Source organism: Falco rusticolus, chromosome 1 (genome assembly GCF_015220075.1).
Source record: "Falco rusticolus isolate bFalRus1 chromosome 1, bFalRus1.pri, whole genome shotgun sequence".
NCBI lineage: Eukaryota > Metazoa > Chordata > Aves > Falconiformes > Falconidae > Falco > Falco rusticolus.
This window is the reverse complement of record NC_051187.1, coordinates 18,279,400-18,300,671: the sequence shown is the minus strand read 5'-3', so window position 1 is coordinate 18,300,671 and position 21,272 is coordinate 18,279,400. Positions and strand designations below refer to the sequence as shown.

The 21,272-nt window shown below is 42.8% G+C and overlaps 1 protein-coding gene across 7 annotated transcripts; it reads left to right on the top strand.

Moving 5' to 3' along the window:
• The first annotated feature begins 579 nt into the window (after positions 1–579).
• Positions 580–20,854, top strand: AKAP10 (A-kinase anchoring protein 10). Of its 7 annotated transcripts, none has more exons than XR_005101756.1 (15): positions 580–961; positions 4,625–4,672; positions 6,983–7,165; positions 7,479–8,033; positions 9,498–9,596; positions 10,048–10,132; positions 10,485–10,608; positions 11,492–11,628; positions 12,712–12,856; positions 13,583–13,756; positions 15,921–16,030; positions 16,898–16,980; positions 17,177–17,370; positions 17,563–17,615; positions 18,234–18,297. XR_005101756.1 is itself a non-coding variant. In XM_037372504.1 (15 exons), the coding sequence occupies exons 1-15, from the start codon at positions 784–786 to the stop codon at positions 19,416–19,418; spliced, it is 2,076 nt and encodes a 691-aa protein (XP_037228401.1). In that variant the 5' UTR covers positions 581–783; the 3' UTR covers positions 19,419–20,854. The 7 variants fall into 7 exon arrangements, 4 of the variants coding, with proteins under 4 accessions (XP_037228387.1, XP_037228416.1, XP_037228401.1 ...); XM_037372504.1 differs by lacking the exon at positions 17,177–17,370 and adding an exon at positions 19,413–20,854 and having other exon boundaries at positions 581–961; positions 18,234–18,329; XR_005101760.1 differs by lacking the exon at positions 15,921–16,030.
• Positions 20,855–21,272: the final 418 nt, after the last annotated feature.

Here is a 21,272-nt window from a genome sequence, read left to right as displayed (position 1 = left end):
ACGCTCCTGGCACCACCTGCACGTGCCGACTCGTGCCGCCACGTCCCCAGTCCCCTGCGCTGGGGGGGCGGCTTTTGCCCGCAGGGCCCAGGCCCTCGCCTGGCACACCGCGTGCTGGTGCCCGACAGCGGTGAGGCGTGGCGGGGTGTCAGCCCCCCGCTGCAGCCCCCCGCTGCAGCCCCCCGCCCCAAGGGGCATTCTGGGCCCACGTCTCGGGGGTCTCCAGGGCGCTTCACGCAGCACCTCAGCGCTCGCCGGCCCCGCCGTGGCCGCTGCCTCCTGCCCCTCGCTCGCTGTCGCCCGCCCTCGGGGCGGGTCGTCACCTTTCTCCCACTGGACGTCCCCAAACTGCCGGGGCAGCCCCAAACCGCCTCCTCGCGGCCCTCCTGCCCTCAACCGCCATGGCCGCCTCATGCCGCCCGGCGCCCCCCGCCCTGATCAAAGATGGCCGCCCGCCCCCGCCGCGGCCCCCCGTGAGCTCCTTGCCCTCATCCACGATGGCCGCCCCGGCCAATCCGCGAGTCGGGGCGGCCATGTTGAGTGAGGCGGGGGCCGCGGCCGCATCCCGTCATGCTCGGCGGGCGGCCGCCCGGAAGAGGGAGCGGGGCGGTTGTTGACAACATGGCGGCCGCTGGCGCCTCCGCGGGAGGAAGAGGCGGAGGGAGAGGCGGCGGCGGGCGGAGGAAGGAGTCTCATTCATAGGGAGCCCGGCTTGCTGCCCTCGCCCCCTCCCTCCCCTCCTTCCCCCCTCCCCAGCGGCCGCCTCGCCCCCTCCCCGGCACCATGTCCTTCTTTAGGCGGAAAGGTAGGGGGGCGGCGGGCGGGAGGCCCGGGGCTGAGGGACGGCCGCCGGCCTCGTCCCCCGCACGGCTGCTGGGCCCCGCGCCTGCCCCTCCGGGCACGGTCACCGGGCCCCGAGAGGAAGCTCGGCCCCCGCGGAGCGCGCTCCCCGCGAATGACGGTCAGTGCCGGGCCCCGCGGCGGGGCCCTTTTATCTCTCGGGGCGGGGGGCGGCGGGCGGGGGACCCCGGGGCTGCGGCTCTCCCGGGCCGCCCTGCCCGTGCGCGGGGCCCGGGGGCTGTGACATGGCCCGCACCTCCTGCCTTTGCGGAGCCTCTGAACTGTTGACACGGTGTTTTTCTCACGGCGCCGGTAGACACCGCTCTGTAAAATCTGACCAAACGGGCGAAGGGTGCTAGAGCCGTGGCTGCACCCCCAGCTGAGTGAGGGACCTCATCGCACCGAGCCCTTCGCCAAAGCCGGCGCCACCGACACGTTATTCCCTGACGCGCTTGTGGCTGTTACACAGGGCGATCGGGACTCCTGAAATATGTACAGTATCACCGCTGCACAGATGGACGTAGTTCAAACGTTCTTTGGGAGCAAAGCGTTTTGAAGGCACTCGTGCTACAGCTGGCGCTGGCGTGGCACCTTCAGTCTGCACCGTGTCTGGTTTGAGTGGGTTTTGTTGGAAGTGGCACCTTTTAGGAAGGGCCTCCCGGGAAAGCAGCTCTGCTTTCTCTAGTGCTGAGTTCAAGCAATGGGACCGTGGCGGTTCCAGCCGTGGCTGGCAGCAGTGCTCTCGCAGAGCCTTCCTCACTTACTAAAGCCCGGAATGTCCATCTTGGGAGGCCAGGCTGTAAGTTAGGAGGAAGGAGCATAGTATCTGAGATGATGTTTTTGCTCTTGACTGACCCGTCCTGTTGTAACCTTACTCAGCCAGAGTATCAGCGTTGAAAGTTTCATTTTTTGTGGAGGTTAGTGCAGTAGTCCTGGAAGAAATGAGTTTAAACTACTGTTCTGAAGACTCTTGAAGGCCACTTGAGGGCTTTGCAAATACCATAGTCCTTTTTGGGGTGTTTGCATGCTAACATTGAGCTGCAGAATCAAACTTTCATAGTGCTTTTAAACTCTTCAAAAATCACTTCTGCTGCTTCGCTGGTGAGAACTGTGGAGCTGATGTTCCATCCTGATGCATCATCATAAGAATGATAGAAGCTTTGGTGAAAACTTTCTCGGGGAGAAAGTAATTAAAATCCTGAGTCTGTTACTTTCATTAAAGGATCTTTGGTCAGAGAAGCACAGTCAGAACTAAATGCCCAAGAGAGGCGATCTTGGAGAAGTAAGCTTTCATCTGGGCTGTACAAAGAATGATGGTTTTGTATAATCTCCATTTTAGATACGGGCTTTTAGAGAAGGTCTTAACCTGGAGCTGGGAGAAAAGCAACACATTAAGGGTTATGGTAGAACTCCACTGACTAGACAGACACGTGCAGCCCCAAACTGTATAGGAGCATCAGTGTTCTGGGGTGAGCTGTCATTGTTTAAGAGGATATCGCATTGGGTAGCAACTAGAGCAATTGTTAAAAATTGAATTATAGCAAGGATCGCAAAAGAACTAGTGTGGAAAAATCAAGAACAGCAGTGAAATGGTTATTTTTCATACGGGCTTTTAAGTAAAGGTCTAGAAGACTGAGGGTGGATCATAAGTTGAGAAATTAAACTCTTACAGTTGAACCAGCAGCCAGGTGCTTGAGGGCAGATTATGAAATTGTTATCAATGAAACAGCCAGACAACGTGCTCATTCGCTAGGAATGTCTTGGAAATAGTGTACAGTCTTACTGGCTGGCTGACCTCTGAAACTTTATATTACATAATTTTTTGTACACGTTTGTGTGTGAACAGCATGGGTTTGTTCATTCTTTTGCATCTCAAGATGCGAATTAAAATTCTCAAACATCACGTGGCTGGCTTGCGTTGGTTTGATACGTTACTCCTTTGTGAATGGGGTTTGCTACTGGAAGTTCTCACAACCCCTTAGTCCTTGATTATCCTGTACCGCAGTTACCTCTTGTTTCACACAGACACCAAGTGACATCCGTTTTTTTGAGGAAATTGAAAGTAAATTCCTGTAGTGAAACTTCACTCTCTAATATTTGGTCTTGTCACATAGAGGAGTTTTCTTTTGTCCTCTGCTGTTAATGACTTTGTTTTGTTCTGCTTGGAGGTGTGGGGGGGAAGCAGTCTGTGTATAAAGAGGTTAGGAACATGAACCAGGAGTTTGTATTACCAGTAATAAGTAGGTAATTAGGCAGAGAGGAACTGAGTAGTTGGTAAGAAGGAACAGATATATTTAAACTGAAAATAGGCTTATGGAGGACTCTTGTGTTGAAACTCAGGAATCATTGCTGATAGTTAGGAGTCAGTTTGATGAATCGGCTATTGGAATAATTTTGGAATGATAAAGGCTCACAATACTGTAGAGAGGTTTCTTCGTTCCCATTGCACCTCGGGGTTACTTCAGACATGCAGGGTTTTTTCGGTGATTTTTCTCCTGCATATCAGCACGCCCCCAGTTATGTAAAAGCTGCTTATTCCCACTGTTCGCAGCTGCATCTGGCTGCAGGAGCTCAGTTTTGAAAGGATCCAGCTCTTAATGGACGCTTAAGCCCCACTGTCAGAGAGCGAGAATGTGCTAGCTGCTAGCTGAAATCTTAAATGCTGAGTTGCCAGTTTGCAGACCTGCAATGTTTTTACTTCTCGCAGTGAAGGCTGGCAGCACGGCAGTGCTGCAGCTGCCACTGTGCAGGACAATTATGTAACCAGACGTTGGAGTTTCCCTTTAGAATATTTTAAATACTTAGGTCAGAATAGGAAAGTTGGGGGGTTTTGTTTAATCCACTTGTGTTTTGTGATGTAAATGTTTGATTGTGCTGGGTTATGATTTGTGGTTATGTATGGAAGGACTCTACAATCAGTGTTCAGAGATGACCTATTTGTAGTAATAATCCCAGCCTGGAGCAGCCAGAGGAGGCTTTGCTGGTAGATCATGTTCCTCAGTATCCCCACTTAATTTGTTTCTCACACCATCCTCTTTATGTACTACTTCGGTTTCTTTATTTTGAAACGGGTCTGCTCATTTGGTTCCTTTAGGAGCGTCCTTTTAAAAAATAAATTAAAAAAAACACACCACTTTTCCATCACAACTTTTTTAAACTATTCTCTTCCCATTAGTTGCTTACCGTAGGTGTGACGATAGTTCAGTTATATTATTTGAGAGAGAATTAACTGTTTGCAGGGTATTTCCAGAACACTGTTGTGGTATCCATCATGACTGAGGAGTCATGGGCTGGCTCTGGCTTCATGGAGCTGGTACATCTCCTCAGCTTTGTGCGTTGCACTGCTCTTCCTGCAATTTGAGGGAAATGTTGGGTTTAGATGTGTGATTTCTGGTTCACAGAGAGCATCTGCCAGTGCTGTACACTTAAAACCCAGCTGTCCCGTTCTTTCCAGTTAATGCTGCTTATTAAAGTAACCTTGAACGTAGCCTTGCTTTAATCATATAGACAAGCGAGCATCTTTCTCAGCGTTAATTTTAATATACTGTATTTCATTGAACATATTTCACAGATTATAAGGTTTTGCTTTTGAAAATAAATCAACGCAAAAGCTTTGAAAGCCTCTGTTAATTACTATATGTGCAGATTTAAGTAAGATGAGTTTTAACAAAATGATAGTTTACACCTGCCTTGATACTTGCTGAAATAGGGAATTTTGTCTGTTCTCTGGTAAATGCATTTAATCACCCAAAATAGCATTAACATTTTCCTTTGTATTTTACAGTGAAAGGCAAAGAACAAGAAAAGACCGCAGATGTGAAAGCAATTAAAAGTAAGATCAATGTTTATTTTTGTCTATAAATTCAGTTATCTAATATCATCTGCCATTTTTATTTTAATTGGGATAATTTCCTTACAAGTGAGCACAGATGTGACCTATGAATTAAAAAAAGACCCAAAACTTAATTCTGTTTGAGTATTTATAGTAACTAATCTTTCCTAGTCATCTTGCTGAATCTGTAAGTACAGAAGGTTATTAAATTATGTCAGACGTGAGCTTTAATTCAAAGTGATCATGCAATTCAGTCACTTTGCAAATAGTGGTTATTCCTTATCTACAACAAATTGCTTCTGAAATTTCTTGCTTACACGTAGTGTACTTTGCAGTTTTGAAAATGCAGCTTAACCCTGTCTGACTTGCCAAAGAGGCTGCCGGTGTCTGATTTAACTTTGACTGATGCGGCTTGTGGGACTGAGGATGTGAACCTTGGTCAGAATGTGTAGCTATTCTAACACTGCGCCGTGTGGTGCAGAAATCTCGCTGCCAAATCTGCTAGGAGGGCAAAAGAAATCTTGAGGAGAAAGAAGTTTGAGCTGTGGCAAAACAAGATTATTTATCCTGTCGTTTTTTATTGCTATACAAAAAGGAGATGAGATAATTTGTTTGAATCTGATATGTTACTTTTATATCCTCAGACAAAATCCTGTTTCTGTACTTGTTAATATGTTATCTGGATACCAAGAGAAAATTAAAGGCTCTTTTCACCTTGGTGGTCTGTCTTTCAAATCAAATATAGGAAACAGTAAGTTGCATCCATTTAATAGCACACCCTGTGATTTCAGTGCAACTACAATTTCTGATGACTAGCTGAAAGAGTTTTCCAGGAAAAGCCTACAGTGTGGCGACCCTGTTATTAAAAGTAAATTTGAAAATTACTCAGTGAGCTGCTACAAACAGAGAGCATCTTTCCAGTGTGGCAAGCAGCTACTCTGCAGTCTGTGTGATGTTGGGTTAGTGAAGTAGTGCTATCTGGAAGATTTGGAACAGGTGTTTGATCCTTAGATAAAGTAGAATAATTTTTCCTCAAATGTTCATGATGTATATTAAATTGAAGTCTAATTCACAAAAGGCTAAACCTTTGAGGCGTGTGGCTCTGCTCCTACGTGAGTAGCCCTCGCCAAGTTTTCCCCGTTACTGTCAGCAGCCCAGGCAACTGGCTGCCAGTCCGGTGGCCTCAGAAAAAATAAGTTTTCTCCGTTATTGCTGGTACTTAATACCAAAGGCTTTGTAGGAGGTGGCAAGTGGTGTCTTGGTACCAAACACTGCAACTGGAGAAACGCCTCGCAATAACGTAAACATTTTAACTCTCTTATACTGTTGCTCCGAAGGTACCTGTTACCATGACATGCAAGTGTGAAACTGTCAGCTTCTGTCATCATGTGTCATGAAATTGTGAATAAAAATAAAGTTATGCAGCATGAAAGTCATCCAAAGGGAGTTGCTTGACGCCTTGACGAAGCACACCATTAGGAGGTAGTGTGCTGAGATAATGTGTCAACTGACTTGTATTTTTGAGTCAGGTGTAAGATGTCCTTGTGTGACATCCTAATCAAATGCAATTTCCTGAGAGCTTTTGAAACTGCTATGAGCACACTTAGTTTTTTCAACTTATCATCAATTAACAATTAGTTAATTCTTTTTCACTGGCAGAGTTTTCTGTGAGGAAGTTCTTTGTTCTCTTTGGGCTCAGATAGCCAGGCGTACTCAAAGACAGCTAGAGAAGGTTAAGGTCTATAACCTGGGGTTTCATCAGACATATTTCCTTGCTGCTTTTTTTCTCTTAAAACCAAATAGAAAAAAGAAAATGTTTCTGAAAAATATTCTTGTTAAAACTCACAGATGGCTTTGTAGTTCAGGATTTTGTAGCGCATTTTGGCCTTCAGAAAGGTATGGAAATGGATTGGCAAGAACACTACAACTAAACCACATTGTTGCCAAAATAGCATTAAGCTGTTACGGTATCAGTATCAAGGAAGCAGGAAGACTCGGGAATAATATTTCACATGTAAACTTAGACTTGGTGTCTTTTGATTAGCTACTGAGTAAGGAAAATACAGGTGGGTGGGTTCCACTGCTCTACTGGAAGTGAATTTCCTCTTGCAGTAATAAAACTTGTTTATTTCTGTCATCTTTACTCTTACCAGACCCTCAATCAAAGATGACGCACAGTGGTACAATGAGGTTTTTAGTAAGATTGACTCTTGCAAACTCTGTGGCACGTGTTGGGGCGCTTAGCATTGGGTACTGCTTAGAAGAGGTCTTGGGATCCTTGTCTTTTCATCATTCCTGTCTTGATTCCAGCTCCAGTACCAGTACATTCCCCTCAAAGAAGCACTAGAAATCATGCCTTGCTGGAGGCTGCAGGACCAAGCCATGTGGCAATTAATGCCATCTCTGCCAACATGGACTCTTTTTCTAGCAGTCGGACAGCTGCCCTTAAGAAGCAGCCAAGTCACATGGAAGCTGCTCATTTTGGAGACTTAGGTAAGGCTTCATCAGCTCTAGAATAACGGCAACATTTCTTCTTAGTCTGTGTTTATTACTGGTATGCTCACCGTCCTTTGGTTTTCAGGCAAGTAATTAGCGAAACTGGCTGCTGTTACAATAGCACCTGTGTTACCCTGGAAGAGTTTTAACTGGGGACAGTACCTTTGCTTGTTAAAAGAGGTTCCTTGGCATTGTGTACCACTGTTATGTTGGAGTCATCTCTTCCCCAGCTGCGCTGCAGGATGGTTTTGTATCAAATACCCGTGCCTGCAGTACAGCATGGAGTCATTCCCTTTATATTTTTCTTTAGGCAGATCGTGTCTGAATTATCAGGCTCAAGAGACCAAATCAAGCCTTTCAAAGACCCTTGAACAGGTTCTGCAGGACAATGTAGCCCTCCCTTATTTTATCCAGTTTATGGAACTCCGCAGAATGGAACACTTGGTTAAGTTTTGGTTAGAGGCTGAAAGCTTCCACTCCACAACATGGTCCCGTATAAGAGCACACAGCCTGAACACAGTTAAGCAGAGCTCGTTGGCAGAGCCAGTGTCGCCCTCAAAACAGCAGGAAATTGCGTCATCTTCTCCAACTGGATTGCTTGAGGAGAGGCTGGAGTATTCTAGCACAGTCTGTCTGCTCAGGACCAAGCCAGTGGCTTCGGACAAGAACGACAGAACTAGCAACAGCCAGAACCACGTCCTCCCGGGTCAGGAGAGTGATAATACCAGTGTTCTTTGTCTAAGAAAATCTGAGACAAGTACCCACTCTGTTCCAGCTGACCAACAAGAATCTTCCAAGCTTACAGTATCAAATAGAAACAGCCCCTCCTCTGCACTAAAAGACTTGTCAGGAAAACTCATGAAAAGTAAGTGCCGTGTGTTTCCTTTCTTTGAAAAAGTGGGGAGATGGGGAACGTACCAGCTGCTGCTTGCTTTGTACGGTGAGCTGCCTCTGTTCCCATGTGTTCTTGCCAAGTATGATGTGATGTTGTGAGGAAGAAAATTGTGTGTATCAGTAATGTTAACCTGCTGTATAAGCTAGTGGTCAGTTTGAGCTATGTATTATTTGACTCTCTGGTTGTTTAAAAATAAATAAGCTGCTGAAGAGCCTTCAAAATCATGTGCTCTAATAAGCTTAGGTTGCTTCTGTTCCTACTTGTATAATTTAAGAAATGAAGATGAACACTGCCATTCCCTTTCTTCCCTCACCCGTCCCAACTTAAAAGAATTGCAGAAAATGTGGATGATGGGGCTGAGAATTGATAATTAACTTGGCACAGAAGGTAAATATCCTGTATCACATAAAATGACATAAGTAACAGTTGCAAGAGACTTGTAGAGACTTTTGTGTGGAACGTACTGTTTTTGTTCTTGGATTTATTTGATAGAGTTCCTCCCCTTGTAACTGATTTGTTCTCATTTGGATTCCACCTCTTCAGAGGCTACTGGAAGTAAGGATGAAATTAAAATATTTACTTTTGGTAGTAAGCTACATGCACAGTAACCTGTTTCTCTACTTTGCATCTACTCAGTCCTTCTCATTTGTGCAAGTCTACAGACAAAAAGGAAACACTTCTTTCTTCATATTGGTTCCTTTTGTTTGCCCAACTGTTTCCTTGTGTTGCATCCCTTTCTCTTGCTGTTTGTCTTTCTCATATAGTTATTTATCATGTACCTCCACAATACATAACCTCAGCCCCAGAGTAGCTTAAACAAATGCGATGATACTTCAGTCATGAAAAGCACCTCTGCTTTCTGACAGTTAAAAAGAATTTGACAGTACTAGGTCTTTTTTTGAGAAATCTGAGAAGTCTGGAGTATAATTTTTTTTCTCTCTTCCAGACCAGTGTCCCAAATCTCAAAAGATGACACGTAAACATACTCCTTGTTTTAAGGCATCCTATTTTAAGATATTTTTTTTCTTGTAATTCCTTTATGATACAAATACTTTATATTCTGTATGATGAGAGCTAGAAATTGGGAACTTCACTGCAGATCTTGCCAGAAAGGCGTTACTTCTGGGACTAAGGTGTGCGGCTGAGGAAGAGGGTGCTGTCTTGTCTGGTGGTAGGGAATTGAGAGCTGCGTTGCTTTGTTCCATCTCACTAGTCCGTCCGTGCTGGGCTTATCGTGACCTGGCTAGAGGTAACAGTCACTGTAGCTCATCAGTAGCAAAGTATCGAGTAGTGGACTGAAAGCTTCATGGGAAAGAAACTTACCACTGATAATTAGATACTTGCTTTTCTGAAGAGCAGATGTTTGTTATTCGCTCCTCGTTTTAGACCTGTGCCAGGATAATCAGAGTTTGATTCTGTATTTCTTCCTTGTAGGTATAGAACGGGATGCAGTTAGTACTTTTACCAAATATATTTCTCCAGATGCTGCTAAACCAATACCTATTACAGAAGCGATGAGAAATGACATAGTTGGTAAGAATGTATGCTGCTTACTCATTTCAGAGCTTCCTCCTTCCCCAAAAAGATGCATCTTTAATACCACATACACTCACATGGCTTTAAAATTCATAAAAATAAAAAGAAACTTGTAAAAGATCATAGATAACATGACAAGTATCACTGGATCTGACCTTTCAGTAGTGCTGTGCAATATCCCCAGAAGAACCTTCAGAGGCTTTGCTTAAATTAGTGAAAGAATTCCTGGTGGTTATGGAGGGAATCCCCATTTGAGTCTCAATCAAATGTTTTAGCTGTAATACTATCATTCAGCTATCTGCAGTACTTGAAAAGCTCGTTTTGCACAGTCAGAACCAACTGATTCTACTGGATTTGAACTGCAGTTTCTCATTAACCAGTTGTCACTCGTGTCTTTCAGCTTGATCAGCCAAATACATGTTAAAATTAACCTGGTCTTTCTTTGCAGCAAAGATTTGTGGGGAAGATGGACAAGTGGATCCTAACTGTTTTGTTACAGCACAGTCCATAGTGTTTAATGCAATGGAACAAGAGTAAGTTGATTGGTTTGGCTTCTTGTGTCTGTTGCCTTTTGCAAAAAGTGGTTCTGTTAAATGGTTATGCTTCCCTGAAAATTTTTAGCCAACTGTTTGTGCAGTCTTCTGTATTTGAAACTACTCAGATCTTTTCCTGCATATCCATTCTTGTGATCACTTGAAGTTGTGTGTGCGTGCTATTATTGTATTCTTTGTGTCTGTCTTGTGTCATTTGTCAACCCATGCCATTTCTTGTTTGTTTTTATTTAACTAAAAGCATTAAGACTTGTGGGGTGAGAGCTAGTTGGTTCTAAGGTGCCTTGAACACTGTGGACCGTTAATAACTAACTGTCATTCTGTCTGTGTGCAGGCACTTTAGTGAATTTTTGCGAAGTCATCATTTCTGTAAATACCAGATTGAGGTGCTGACTAGTGGGACTGTTTATCTGGCTGACATCCTTTTCTGTGAATCAGCCCTGTTCTATTTCTCTGAGGTGAGTGTTAGGTTTTGGGGTTTCTCTTCTTTTATTCCTTTCTATCAAATGCAAAAAACTATTCACCCCCTGATGGCTCTAATAAAGACACCTCAAATGTAATAAAAAAGATGAGGTGTATCTTTTTCTGAGAGAAAATGCATTGAAAGGTTTCCTGCCCACGTGTAGAACTATTTCACATGTTGAAACCTACATGCTGTATTGTAGAATGAGTTTTGGTGCGTGCCCGCTCCAGTTAGTGCTTGTGTCTCTTTGCTCTGTAGAAGCTTTGACATCGTTGTCTTAATCTTGCCAAATGAGGTAGTGACTTTGAAAGCCTTAAGCATTCTTACAGATAACAAATAATTCATTGGCTTTACGCAGAGAGGATACCAGCTAGGAATGTGGTAGGTTAGATGTATGATTTTACAGTTGTGGGGTCCTCTGCCTTCAGGGAGTCATCTGTTAATTCTAAAATACTTGTCCCAGTAGTCTGACAAGCCAGTCTAGTTTGAAACGGCAAACTGAGAAGCTGAGACGGTACTCTGAGTTCAATGTGAGCTAAGCAAAACATGAAAATAGTGTTTCCTCTGTCTTCAGTATGATTAAAAAAAAAAAAAGTATGGAAACTAAACGTCGAAATTACCACAGAAATGTCACAAGTTCTTATTTAAAAAAAAAAACAAAAAACAAAACCCAAAACAAACTAAATCTGTCTGCAACACTGTACCTGAAAATTCAGAAAATGTAAGATACACTGGTGGCAATTCTGCATCATTAATATACGGACTATATTTTTTGTTTAAATGGAAAGCAGCAGGTTTGTCTATGCTTATTAAAAGTTTCTTGCTAAAACTTCTTTAATTTCTCCTCTTTTTTTTTTTTTTTTTGATTTCCCTTCTAGTACATGGAGAAGGAAGATGCAGTTAATGTATTGCAGTTCTGGTTGGCAGCAGATAACTTCCAGTCTCAGCTTGCTGCCAAAAAAGGCCAGTATGATGGGCAAGAAGCACAGAATGATGCCATGATTTTATATGACAAGTGAGGGAGTTCAACAATTACTTGTTTCTGAAGCTCTAATTTTGTGCTTGTAGTTTTGTGTTGCACTGTGCAAAAAGAACTTTTCACTTTCAGACTGTAACTGTGCAGTCTTGCACTGTTACACTGAAATGTGTTTTATTAAGGTGGCCTTCGATGTGTATGAACACAAGAACTTACAAAATTTTTCTTTATGCATGAGGAGAAAAATCCTTATAAAGACTCCATTCTTAAACGTAATTTGGAGTTTTCAGGACTTGATTGCTTGAGTTTATGTTTGTTTGTGAAATATCAAAGCCGGTTGGTTGGCATTTGAAAATGTAAAGGATTTAAACCTAATAGCAGGTGCAACACTGTAGAAAAACCTTAAAGTTCACACACTATTGTCCATTTAAAGTAGGCTGTGGGAGCTGTTACATATGTAGTAAAAGCCAAACAGTGCTTGTTCTTAATATTTCAGAATATTTTCTTTTTTTAAGGAAGCAACCAGATGCCTTTTAATATCAGGCTTTCCTCTCACTCTCAATAGTGTAACTATTTTTCCTTTTTGTGCTTCACCTGGGCAATAATGCAACAGACATCAAAACTGCTTCCAGAAAAAGTTTGTCCTTAAGCTTAAGTGTGAGACTTGTTGCCACAGCTTGTTGAGTTATTACCCTGGTAGGAAATAATAATTGGAGAGGAAGCAAACAGTTCCCTCTGACTTTCATCAGTCGTCCTCCCACTCCATCCATAAACTTGGTTTTCAACGATGTGATTAGTGAAGCAAGTGCTGTTTCAGAGTGGCGGGTGTTTCCTCTTCCCTGCTGCAAGGCTCTGTGTGTAAGATCCTGCTCATCAGCAGTCAGGTGATGCTCGCTCTTTTATCTGTATCTTCGAGGCAAGGTTTTATCAAAAGCTTTTCTGTGAGTAAGGGATTTTCTTCCCCTGTAGTTAGTGAGGATCAGTTGTATGCATGTTTTTGCAGCCAGCACCATCTAGTGACTGCAGCATGAGGAATGGCCTGTGGGAAGGGTTGGGTACTCGCCACCTGCAGAGTTTTGCAAATCTTGTTCTGTTGTCGTCTTCCTCTGTCCGGTGCTGCAGGTACTTCTCTCTTCAGGCCACTCATCCTCTTGGGTTTGATGACTCGGTGAGGTTAGAGATTGAGTCCAACATCTGTAGGGAAGGTGGTCCTCTCCCTAACTGTTTCACCACTCCCTTACGGCAGGCGTGGACAACCATGGAGACGGTGAGAGAGCTTCTTCGGTTTTGACAGTTAATAAAGCTGATGTGGAGACCCTGTGGTGTCAGGTGTCCCCTGCAGCATCTCTGATTTGTCCTGTTCTTTTATTGAGTTCCTATTTACCTGGATAATAGAACAAATAGAAAAATTTGCTAAACTATTTTCCCCAGCTTGATTTGAAAAGATGCCACCCACTGGCTTCTGTTATTTCTCTGTGAAATGTTTGTCTTGGGTGATTATTGCGTTTTAATGGAAGTACCAGAATTTCCTTCCTTGTGAATTGCTGTCAGCAGCTCCTTGTGTATCTTTAGAAAATTTTCCTTCCTGTTAGTAACAGTTATTTGCAAGTCTAATACCAGTGGTGTGGTTAATACCGTAACTCTGGGATACCTGGATACTAGAGATTAGTGATTTGATTCTGGATTTTTCAACAGCATTGCAAAATAACTGTAAGCCTGTTGGGTTGTCAGGATTTTCTAGAGGGGGAAAAAAAACCACTCTACTTCAGCTCCAGTTACTGGAGGGTTTGGTTAATATGCAGTTGTTTTTGTTCGTTTTGCAGTAGGATTTGAATTTAAAGCAGTACAGTTGGTAATCTGGAGTAATTCCACGTGTGGACACTTTTACTTGTGTACCATCTACACAAGGACTGTGTCCCTTCTGTCTGCAGACATCTACAGTAATTGTGCAGACCAGCCTAGATTAAAGAGAACTCCTTATTCTGTCTCTCAGGTTTTTTTACCTGGCTTCTTGTCCAGCAACCTTTACTACAAATACTTGAATGATCTCATCCATTCAGTACGAGGAGATGAATTTCCAGGAGCGAATATTGCACTGAGTATTCACGGCCCAGGTAGCTCTCCTGATAGTGATTCTATAGGGGGCCCGGATGGCTCTGCCTCCCAGGTATGCGTTTCTTGGTTTGATTCTGTTATAGGAAATGCTGCCGTCACGTTTCTGTATCAATATCAAAGTTCATACACTTTAAGGAAACATCTTGTAATGTGAAGCTTCCCCTTCTGCTCTAATGTTAAAGCGAGTGTTCTGTCGGGATGTGTTCAGCCTGCCTGCTGCTGAGTTCTAACAGTATTGGCGTGGAAGGGTGGCCGTCCTGTTTGTTGTACCCAGACCCTTGTACTGCTTTTAGTTCTTCGCATCAAAGTGATGTTTTTATTAAGCTGTTAATAGTCACTGAAGACTGTTTTGTAGTGCTGTAACATTTAAGAATGCGCTTTTTTTTTTTTTTTTAGAAATAAGGGTTTTGATTAATGCCATAGTTGTAACTTTAGGTGAAAACTGGCACTTGTGAATATTCTATAGAAATTAAATATGCAAGTTTTGTGTGCTCCAGTCTATTAAAATGCCAGATCTTCTGTCCTGAAGAGTCCACTCAGTTCCAGGGTTTAAGGCATCTGTCTGCTCAAACATGGAGCAGTGCCAGTTAATATCTGACCGGGTGGTGCTCGCTGGTTTGTCTCAGCAGACTTCTCCCTGCTGTTGTCCTAAGCTAGCTACTCCTGCTGGTCTAATCGAGAATGGCCAGACTCCTGACTTTTCCAAAAGAACCTTCTGACACTTCACTGTGTTACCGCCAAGATGCTTTGAGCCGGGGGGTGATACCTGAATTTTGTTTGCATGTATAAGTTTGATGTAAAGCCAGACATAAGAAAAAAAGTCTGTTGCTGGGTGAGGCATTCTAATCACGCACGATGAGAGCTATGTGGCTGCTGCTTTGCTGTAGTGTGTAGATACCAACAAGAATGTGCCTAGGCTCCTTCAGCTCTGTTACCCTTCCAAAGTCCTTGAGAAATGGCCACTGTGTATTTGCTTTGCACGGTGCCCTGGTTGCAGGCCAGCATCTTTCTTTTTTACTGCTTTTCATGGTGCCGCTTTGAGAGCTGTGTTCCCTTGTGGGCCTAGCCTCAGAAACAGAGCTCATTACACACTGAAACTAGCCCGGTAATGTTGGAGATGTGTTTTTAACCAAGAGTTGTCTATTCCAAAAATTCTAGCTTTGCTTAATTCAGATGTGAAAGAAGAGAGGATAAGCAGATTCTGACTTATCTGTAACCAGGTCATTTTGCAAACTGCAAGCCCAGCTGAGAGCAGAAAAGCGAAGTAAGAACTGCTTCTGCTGAATTGCTTTTATTGAATGCTGCAGTGCTACCATGGGTTTTATATCCAGTATCTAGACCAACGTTATTGATGTACTGTGTTTCAAGCAACTTGGAAGCTGTCCTACCAGCTTGTAATATTTTTAAACCTCCTAATTTGCAAGGAGGGAATATTCCTCCTCGTTCCAAAGTGGGAGTAAAATCTGTGTTCTTGAAATATCCTGCTGCTTGATAGCGTGAGCAGGAGAAACTGCTGGTAATTGGCTTGCTTGGACAGTTTAGGAAATGAAGTGCTGCATTTGGTGTTGTGCATTCCTGCTTATCTGAATAGGAGAATCTCTGAGCTTCTGCATATATTTGCATAAAGAACAGCACTTAGGCAGAGCAGCAGGAAAGGAGTTTGCAAGGCAGCTGCCATAAATGTTTCTGTTGTGTGTTAAGGTGCTAATAGATTGCTGTGCATTTGTGTTCTCCCTGCTGTTGCTCTAATGTTTCCTTGGCTTTTTTCCTAATCTTACATAAATACTCCAGGCCAAAAGATAAATGTTTGTTCTCTGTGTATGGAGGAAGCGTTGTGTGTTCGGGAATTGCTTACCAAGTGCATGAGAGGAATGAGTGAAGCTGCTGAAGCTTTTGAAGTAGTTCAGTGCTAAGTACTCACAAACAAATAATTTGCATGCACAGACAGATCTGTTCAGTGGATAATGCTTAGGCAGCAGTCCTTACACGTATGTATGCTGACCTGTACGTTGTGTTCTGTTCATGTAACTTCATCATCCTCTGTTTAAAAACGGTGTCATACTGAGTTAGCTGTGCAGATGCTCTCTAATTCTTTTATGCTTGCTTACAGACTTTATAGAGGTTTATCTAAGTGTAAAAGCACTAAAATTGCACTTTTGTTAAGAAGCTATTAGTTGTCTGCATTGGGCACTAATACTTAGAATTTTTATTTGTAGTCCAATGTCAAAAAGGCTAATGTTAAAATCCTGAAAAATTTTGATGAAGCAATAATTGTAGATGCTGCAAGTCTGGATCCAGAATCTTTATATCAACGAACATATGCAGGGTAAGGTTCATTCAGTGTATCTCATTCTTTCTAGTGATGTTTCACCTCTCTCATTTTTGCTGTGTCCTCCTGCGTGGAGAGTACCCACACGTAAGATGTTGCAATCTTAGTATCTTAGTCTTAATGTTTGGCAGTAAACTGATTCCAATAGCGTGATTTAACACCAATGTCATAGTGAATGCTTCTCTGACCAGAGTGGCAGCCAGAAAAATATTTCCAATTGGGTTTTCTCTTTCTCCTAGTTATTATTCCTGTTTTACTCCAAAATACAGCCAAGTAGCTCCTGTTTGGAGTTGGAACAGAAAAGAATAAGCTTGGGCGCCTTAGATGTCTAATGTGCAACTGATTTCTCCCTACCTCCATGGGAGAGAATGGCTGAGACTTTCTTTAGCGGTTTGCACAGCTATTCTTCTGTTTCTTAAGTTGCTCTCTGTTACAGAGCTCTTCCACCCTGTGGATCTCATACAGAAATTCTTTGTTTCTATAGCTACCTTGCTTTTCTGTCACATACCAATCTTCTGTCCTTTCAGGTGCTGTAAACTGTTTTCCTCCCTAATAACATGTTTTTGTAATAGTGTGGAGCACTTGTTAGCACTGCCTGTTGACATTACGTGATTGAGTCATTGAAGCATTTGCCTGCTTCTAGTTTCTAGAAGAATTTTTAAGATACACTTTGAATTCAGATATGTGAGAAGAGCATGGGATTTTTCCCAGTGTATCAAATTTAGGTGGAAGAGGTGGTAAGTGGTCTTCTGGCGCTAGAGTCTTTATTGTGGTGGGGTTTTTGTTTTCCTGACTGGTAGCTTTCCATAATGCTGAAGTTCTCTTGGTAACCTGTGTGGTTCTTTGTATTCCTCCTCTCTTCAGGAGGATGACGTTTGGACGAGTCAGTGACCTGGGACAGTTTATCAGAGAATCTGAACCTGAGCCTGATGTCAAAAAATCAAAAGGTTTGCTTTCCTTTTTCTATTTCTGTAAACACCTGCAGAGCTGCTCTCTTCCTTACTGCAGTTAAGATGAGCAAGATTCTTGGCTCTTCCCAGACCTGTTTTAAGCCAATTAGAGGTGTTTAGGGGATCATCCTGTACTGAGGCAAAACCCGTCTCTGGCCCGGTTTCCTATCCAAATTCTGCTTTTCTGGTCCAGCTGGACTCCTGGGAGTATGAGCAGCCTGTGGGAGTTGGAGCTGTCGATGGAACCTGGCAGGGATGGAAGCCACTAGCAGCTGCGCTGATGATCAAACCTTCAAAGCTTTGGTCTCAAGATGAAAAAGAACTTGAGCTCTCCACATGCTTCCCACCCAGTTTGGGACCTGCTGTTAATGCTGCTTTTCAGCTCTGGTAAAGAGGAATGGTTCGGGCTCAGTGTCTAATGAACCATGGCTCCACGTAATCCCTTGTCTTTCATGCTATGCTTCTGTGTTCTCCAACACCAGCAGTGCAAACCCTTCAGGATGAAAGGAAGTAGCTTTTATAGAGGTGTGCCATGGAGGGTGCTAATCTACTTTGCTTGCTGTTTTTTATCTCAACTAGGGTCCATGTTTTCACAAGCAATGAAGAAATGGGTTCAAGGAAACACAGATGAGGTGTGTCCTATTTTATGTTGTCCTTGTGACTTACTTTACAGTGTAGATTAGGGAAATGAAGTACTGAAGTTCTTGATCCTGGCTCTTTCTCTCTGAGTATCTTTCTGATGCACCAGCAAGACTCTGTGTGCCAAATGTAATTTAATTGCACGCATGTGTGAAGCTAGTTCATTTTTTGCCAGTGCTTGCTGGTTTAACCAATAGAATGGTTAACTGTGTGCTTGCAGTCAAGGTTTTGCTTTTTATGGTGTTATAAGTTGTATCCACAATTGAGAGCAGAGGCGCTGCTCTTCTTTGTCTTGTGTTGGTTGGGTTGGGTTTTTTTACTGTGAAGTGACCACTGCACATGGATTGCAAGCTGCATTTTTCCCCCTTGGAGGGGCTTGGACAAGTCCCCAACAGATAAGTCTGCAATCTTCTCTAACTCACTCTCTTGACGTTAATGCTCTGCTTGGAAACCAGGTGCATTTCCATCAAGGGAGGGTAATGTTTACTACAGGTCACTGAGTTGTGAAGGTTAACTGCATCTCCAAGGTTGAGTGTGTGAATGATGCTGAGGGAACTGTGTTTTTAAGAACTTGCAGCTATTTGTATTTTGGGATGTTTTTTCTGCGGCAGGCTCAAGAAGAGATGGCTTGGAGGATAGCGAAGATGATAGTCAATGACGTTATGCAGCAGGCGCAATGTGAACAGCCTTCGGAGAAGGTTACCAAGGTAAGGGGGTGGAAAGGCTGCCTGTCTTTATCTGACGTAAGCCAGACTGTGGGAGGAGCAGAGCTCTTGCTCGCCTTCCTACTGCATCCAAAACCCATGCTGGTAAATGTTCAGACTAACACAGCACGATACAAAGAAACAAAGGTTGGAAGTGTTTCAGCCTACATATGATGATGTAGGAATTTCTTAACGGACAACTGTAGCGGTTCTCCTGCGCAAGCATTAAAATTCTTTGTTCATTTTGAGTCTTTACAAACTGCCTTAGTGAAAAGAGTGATTTGTGCTGCAGGATCGATACTGTAATTCCTTACTTGAGTTCACACTTGGTGTTTCCTGTTAACAGATACTGGTATATTTGCCTAAAGGGTCTGTAAAACTCAAGAGCTGGGAAGTTGTCTTGCTGGGTGCGCTAACTTACGCAGTGCTGTGTCTGCACTTTTAAGGACACAATAGCCCTGTCCATAGGCTAGTGGCTTGGTGTGGCGTGTTATTGTTTAGTGACTTAGTTGTTGTGCAAGTCCACATTTTCTGTGTTTAAAAAACACCCCAACGGGTCTGATGCAACAGGTGGAGTTTTGTGAAATAATGACGACAGCAGTGTACCAAGTTAATCTGGTATTTCTGGCTTTCAGGCATCTGACTTCTTAAAAATTTACTTGCGCTGGTTTTAATTATTGAAGGTTAAATGGGCTTTGGCACATGTTTTTAGACCCAAATGGATGGATCCATAGTTTCACTATGTAACTGTTTTCTTTCTAATAGAGCGGTTACATTTAAATGACTTGTATAATGATTTCACTTAATAGCTTGGCTGCAAATGATATAATTCCAGTCGGGCTAGATGAAAAGGTCACTCAGCACAGTATTTAGAAAGTACCAGGTGGCTGCAGGTGCTCTGGCATTGTTTAAGCAAGTATGGTTACAGTTATCGGAAGGTTGAGTGTGTTGGGGGATTTTTTTTTTCCTCTCCCAAACTCATAAGCATACGTGGCCTCAACATTTTTAAACACAAAATGTCTTTCGAGTGATTGCCTTGTATGTTTTAGGGTAAAGTGAACTCTAACCTTGTTTTTCTTTTTCCAGCTATGATTTCGGAAATGCCAGAACAGGAAATCTGGTTTTCCCGCTTGGAGAGTGAGTGGACTTTCCCTTTTGGTGGGTTCTTTAACACAGCCAATAAAAACAAAACACTGTTACTCCAACCGCCGAACTCTCCCTCATTTATAAGGAAGAATGAAAAAAGAAGCAATCGTGTACCTCCACTGTAGAGCGTGAAGAAACACTTTTTCCTGTTGTATGTGGCGTTAACAATAAGGATGGTTTTTAAAAGAGGTGAAGACGCAGTTTACGAATGCGTCACTGAGAAACTGTGATCAGCTTCACAAATACTTAACCCTGTCTCAAAAAGACTTTTAAGCAAAATATCTGGAATGGGACACAAGCCACGACAGAGGGGAAGGTTTTGCTGTAGTTTCTAGTTCTACTACTTGTAATTTTTTAAACACGTAATTGGAGAGGCCATGGGGCATGTTGCCAACATCGGCCATTGGAGAAGCGAACCTGAAATGGTGAATTCATTGGCATTGAATGACCTAAAAAGTCCGAAGTTTTATTTTTTCCTTACTTGAAATAGATGCGTATTCAACTGTAAGATAAATGTATTTTACTTCATAACTATGTTAACTTTGAAGGCAGTGTAGAATGATGAGAAGCAAAGCCTGGACAGTGTTAACTCCCTTGTTTGAGCTCTTACACCTGCATACACAACCCCCTGCTTCTGACACAGAGCAGACTTGAAAACTCATCTTGCACTTGTGCGACCCTCTGCCCCCAAGCCATGGCTCCGAATGCAGCCCACATTCTGAGGAGATTGTACCCTGTAGACTGTTCCATTTTCTTTCCTTTGCATCCCATGAGCAAAGAAAAAAGTAATTGCTGCCATTCTCCATAGCTTGTTGTCCTCCAACCAACATGGTATCTAATTCCAGATGTTTGGTTTACAAAGAAAAACAATTTTTAGTAACCTCTGGCCTTCTTCCTGACATTGGCAATGCTTGCGACTTGCAAAACCTTTAGTTTAATCAAAAAGCCACAGTGTTACACAGCACCTCTGTTATTTTTTTTCCAGTGAATTGATTTTGCAGGGTATCATAAGTACTCAGTGTCTCACCATTCTGTTATTGCTGCATTTTTAGTATACAACACTTAGGGTTTTTTTGTTTTATTCTTATGATTGCTTTTTTGTCCGCAAACTTGTGCAAAAAAATCACTTTTTGAAGAACTCAAATCATCTCCAATGTTCAGAATATCTTGATTGACTAGCAAGTGTTATTCTGTTGCAATATTCGATTGTATAGAGACACACTGTATTGTCTATAAAAAAGCAAAAAAGGCTGTGTATAGGTTTTTGGTACTATGTACCACCTCTTACTTCTCTCATGCCCAAGTATTCATGTACTTAAAACATACTATATTTAATTGTGTTTTGATTTAAAATATATAAATATTAAAATTTGTGTCAGTTTTCTGTTTTGATGGGATTTGACCTTACCTGTTGGTTGTGTTTGGTGGTTTGTTTTTGTTTTTTTTTTTACAATGTTGTCTTGGCGAGTTATAAAAGGAAGTTTGTCCTTGGTATACTTGCACACAGTTCTCAATATTTAATGGATGATGTTGATGGCAGATTTTTGAAATTAGAATAATTTCTATCGAAATACTAAATAAGAAGGTGTTTTAATTGCAGGCCATGTCAGAAGTTGGCTGGGAAATGGGTAGAATGGGCAGGGCTTGGTGCTGTGGTGCAGTATTGAACAACCCATGTACATTTGAATCCTGCATGGGAGTGCTAAACCTCACCTGTTCTGCACACAACGCTGACTCCTTTTTCCACCTTTCCAACCAGCTGAGTGTGTTGAGGGATTACAGGCCACAAGTTTAGGTACA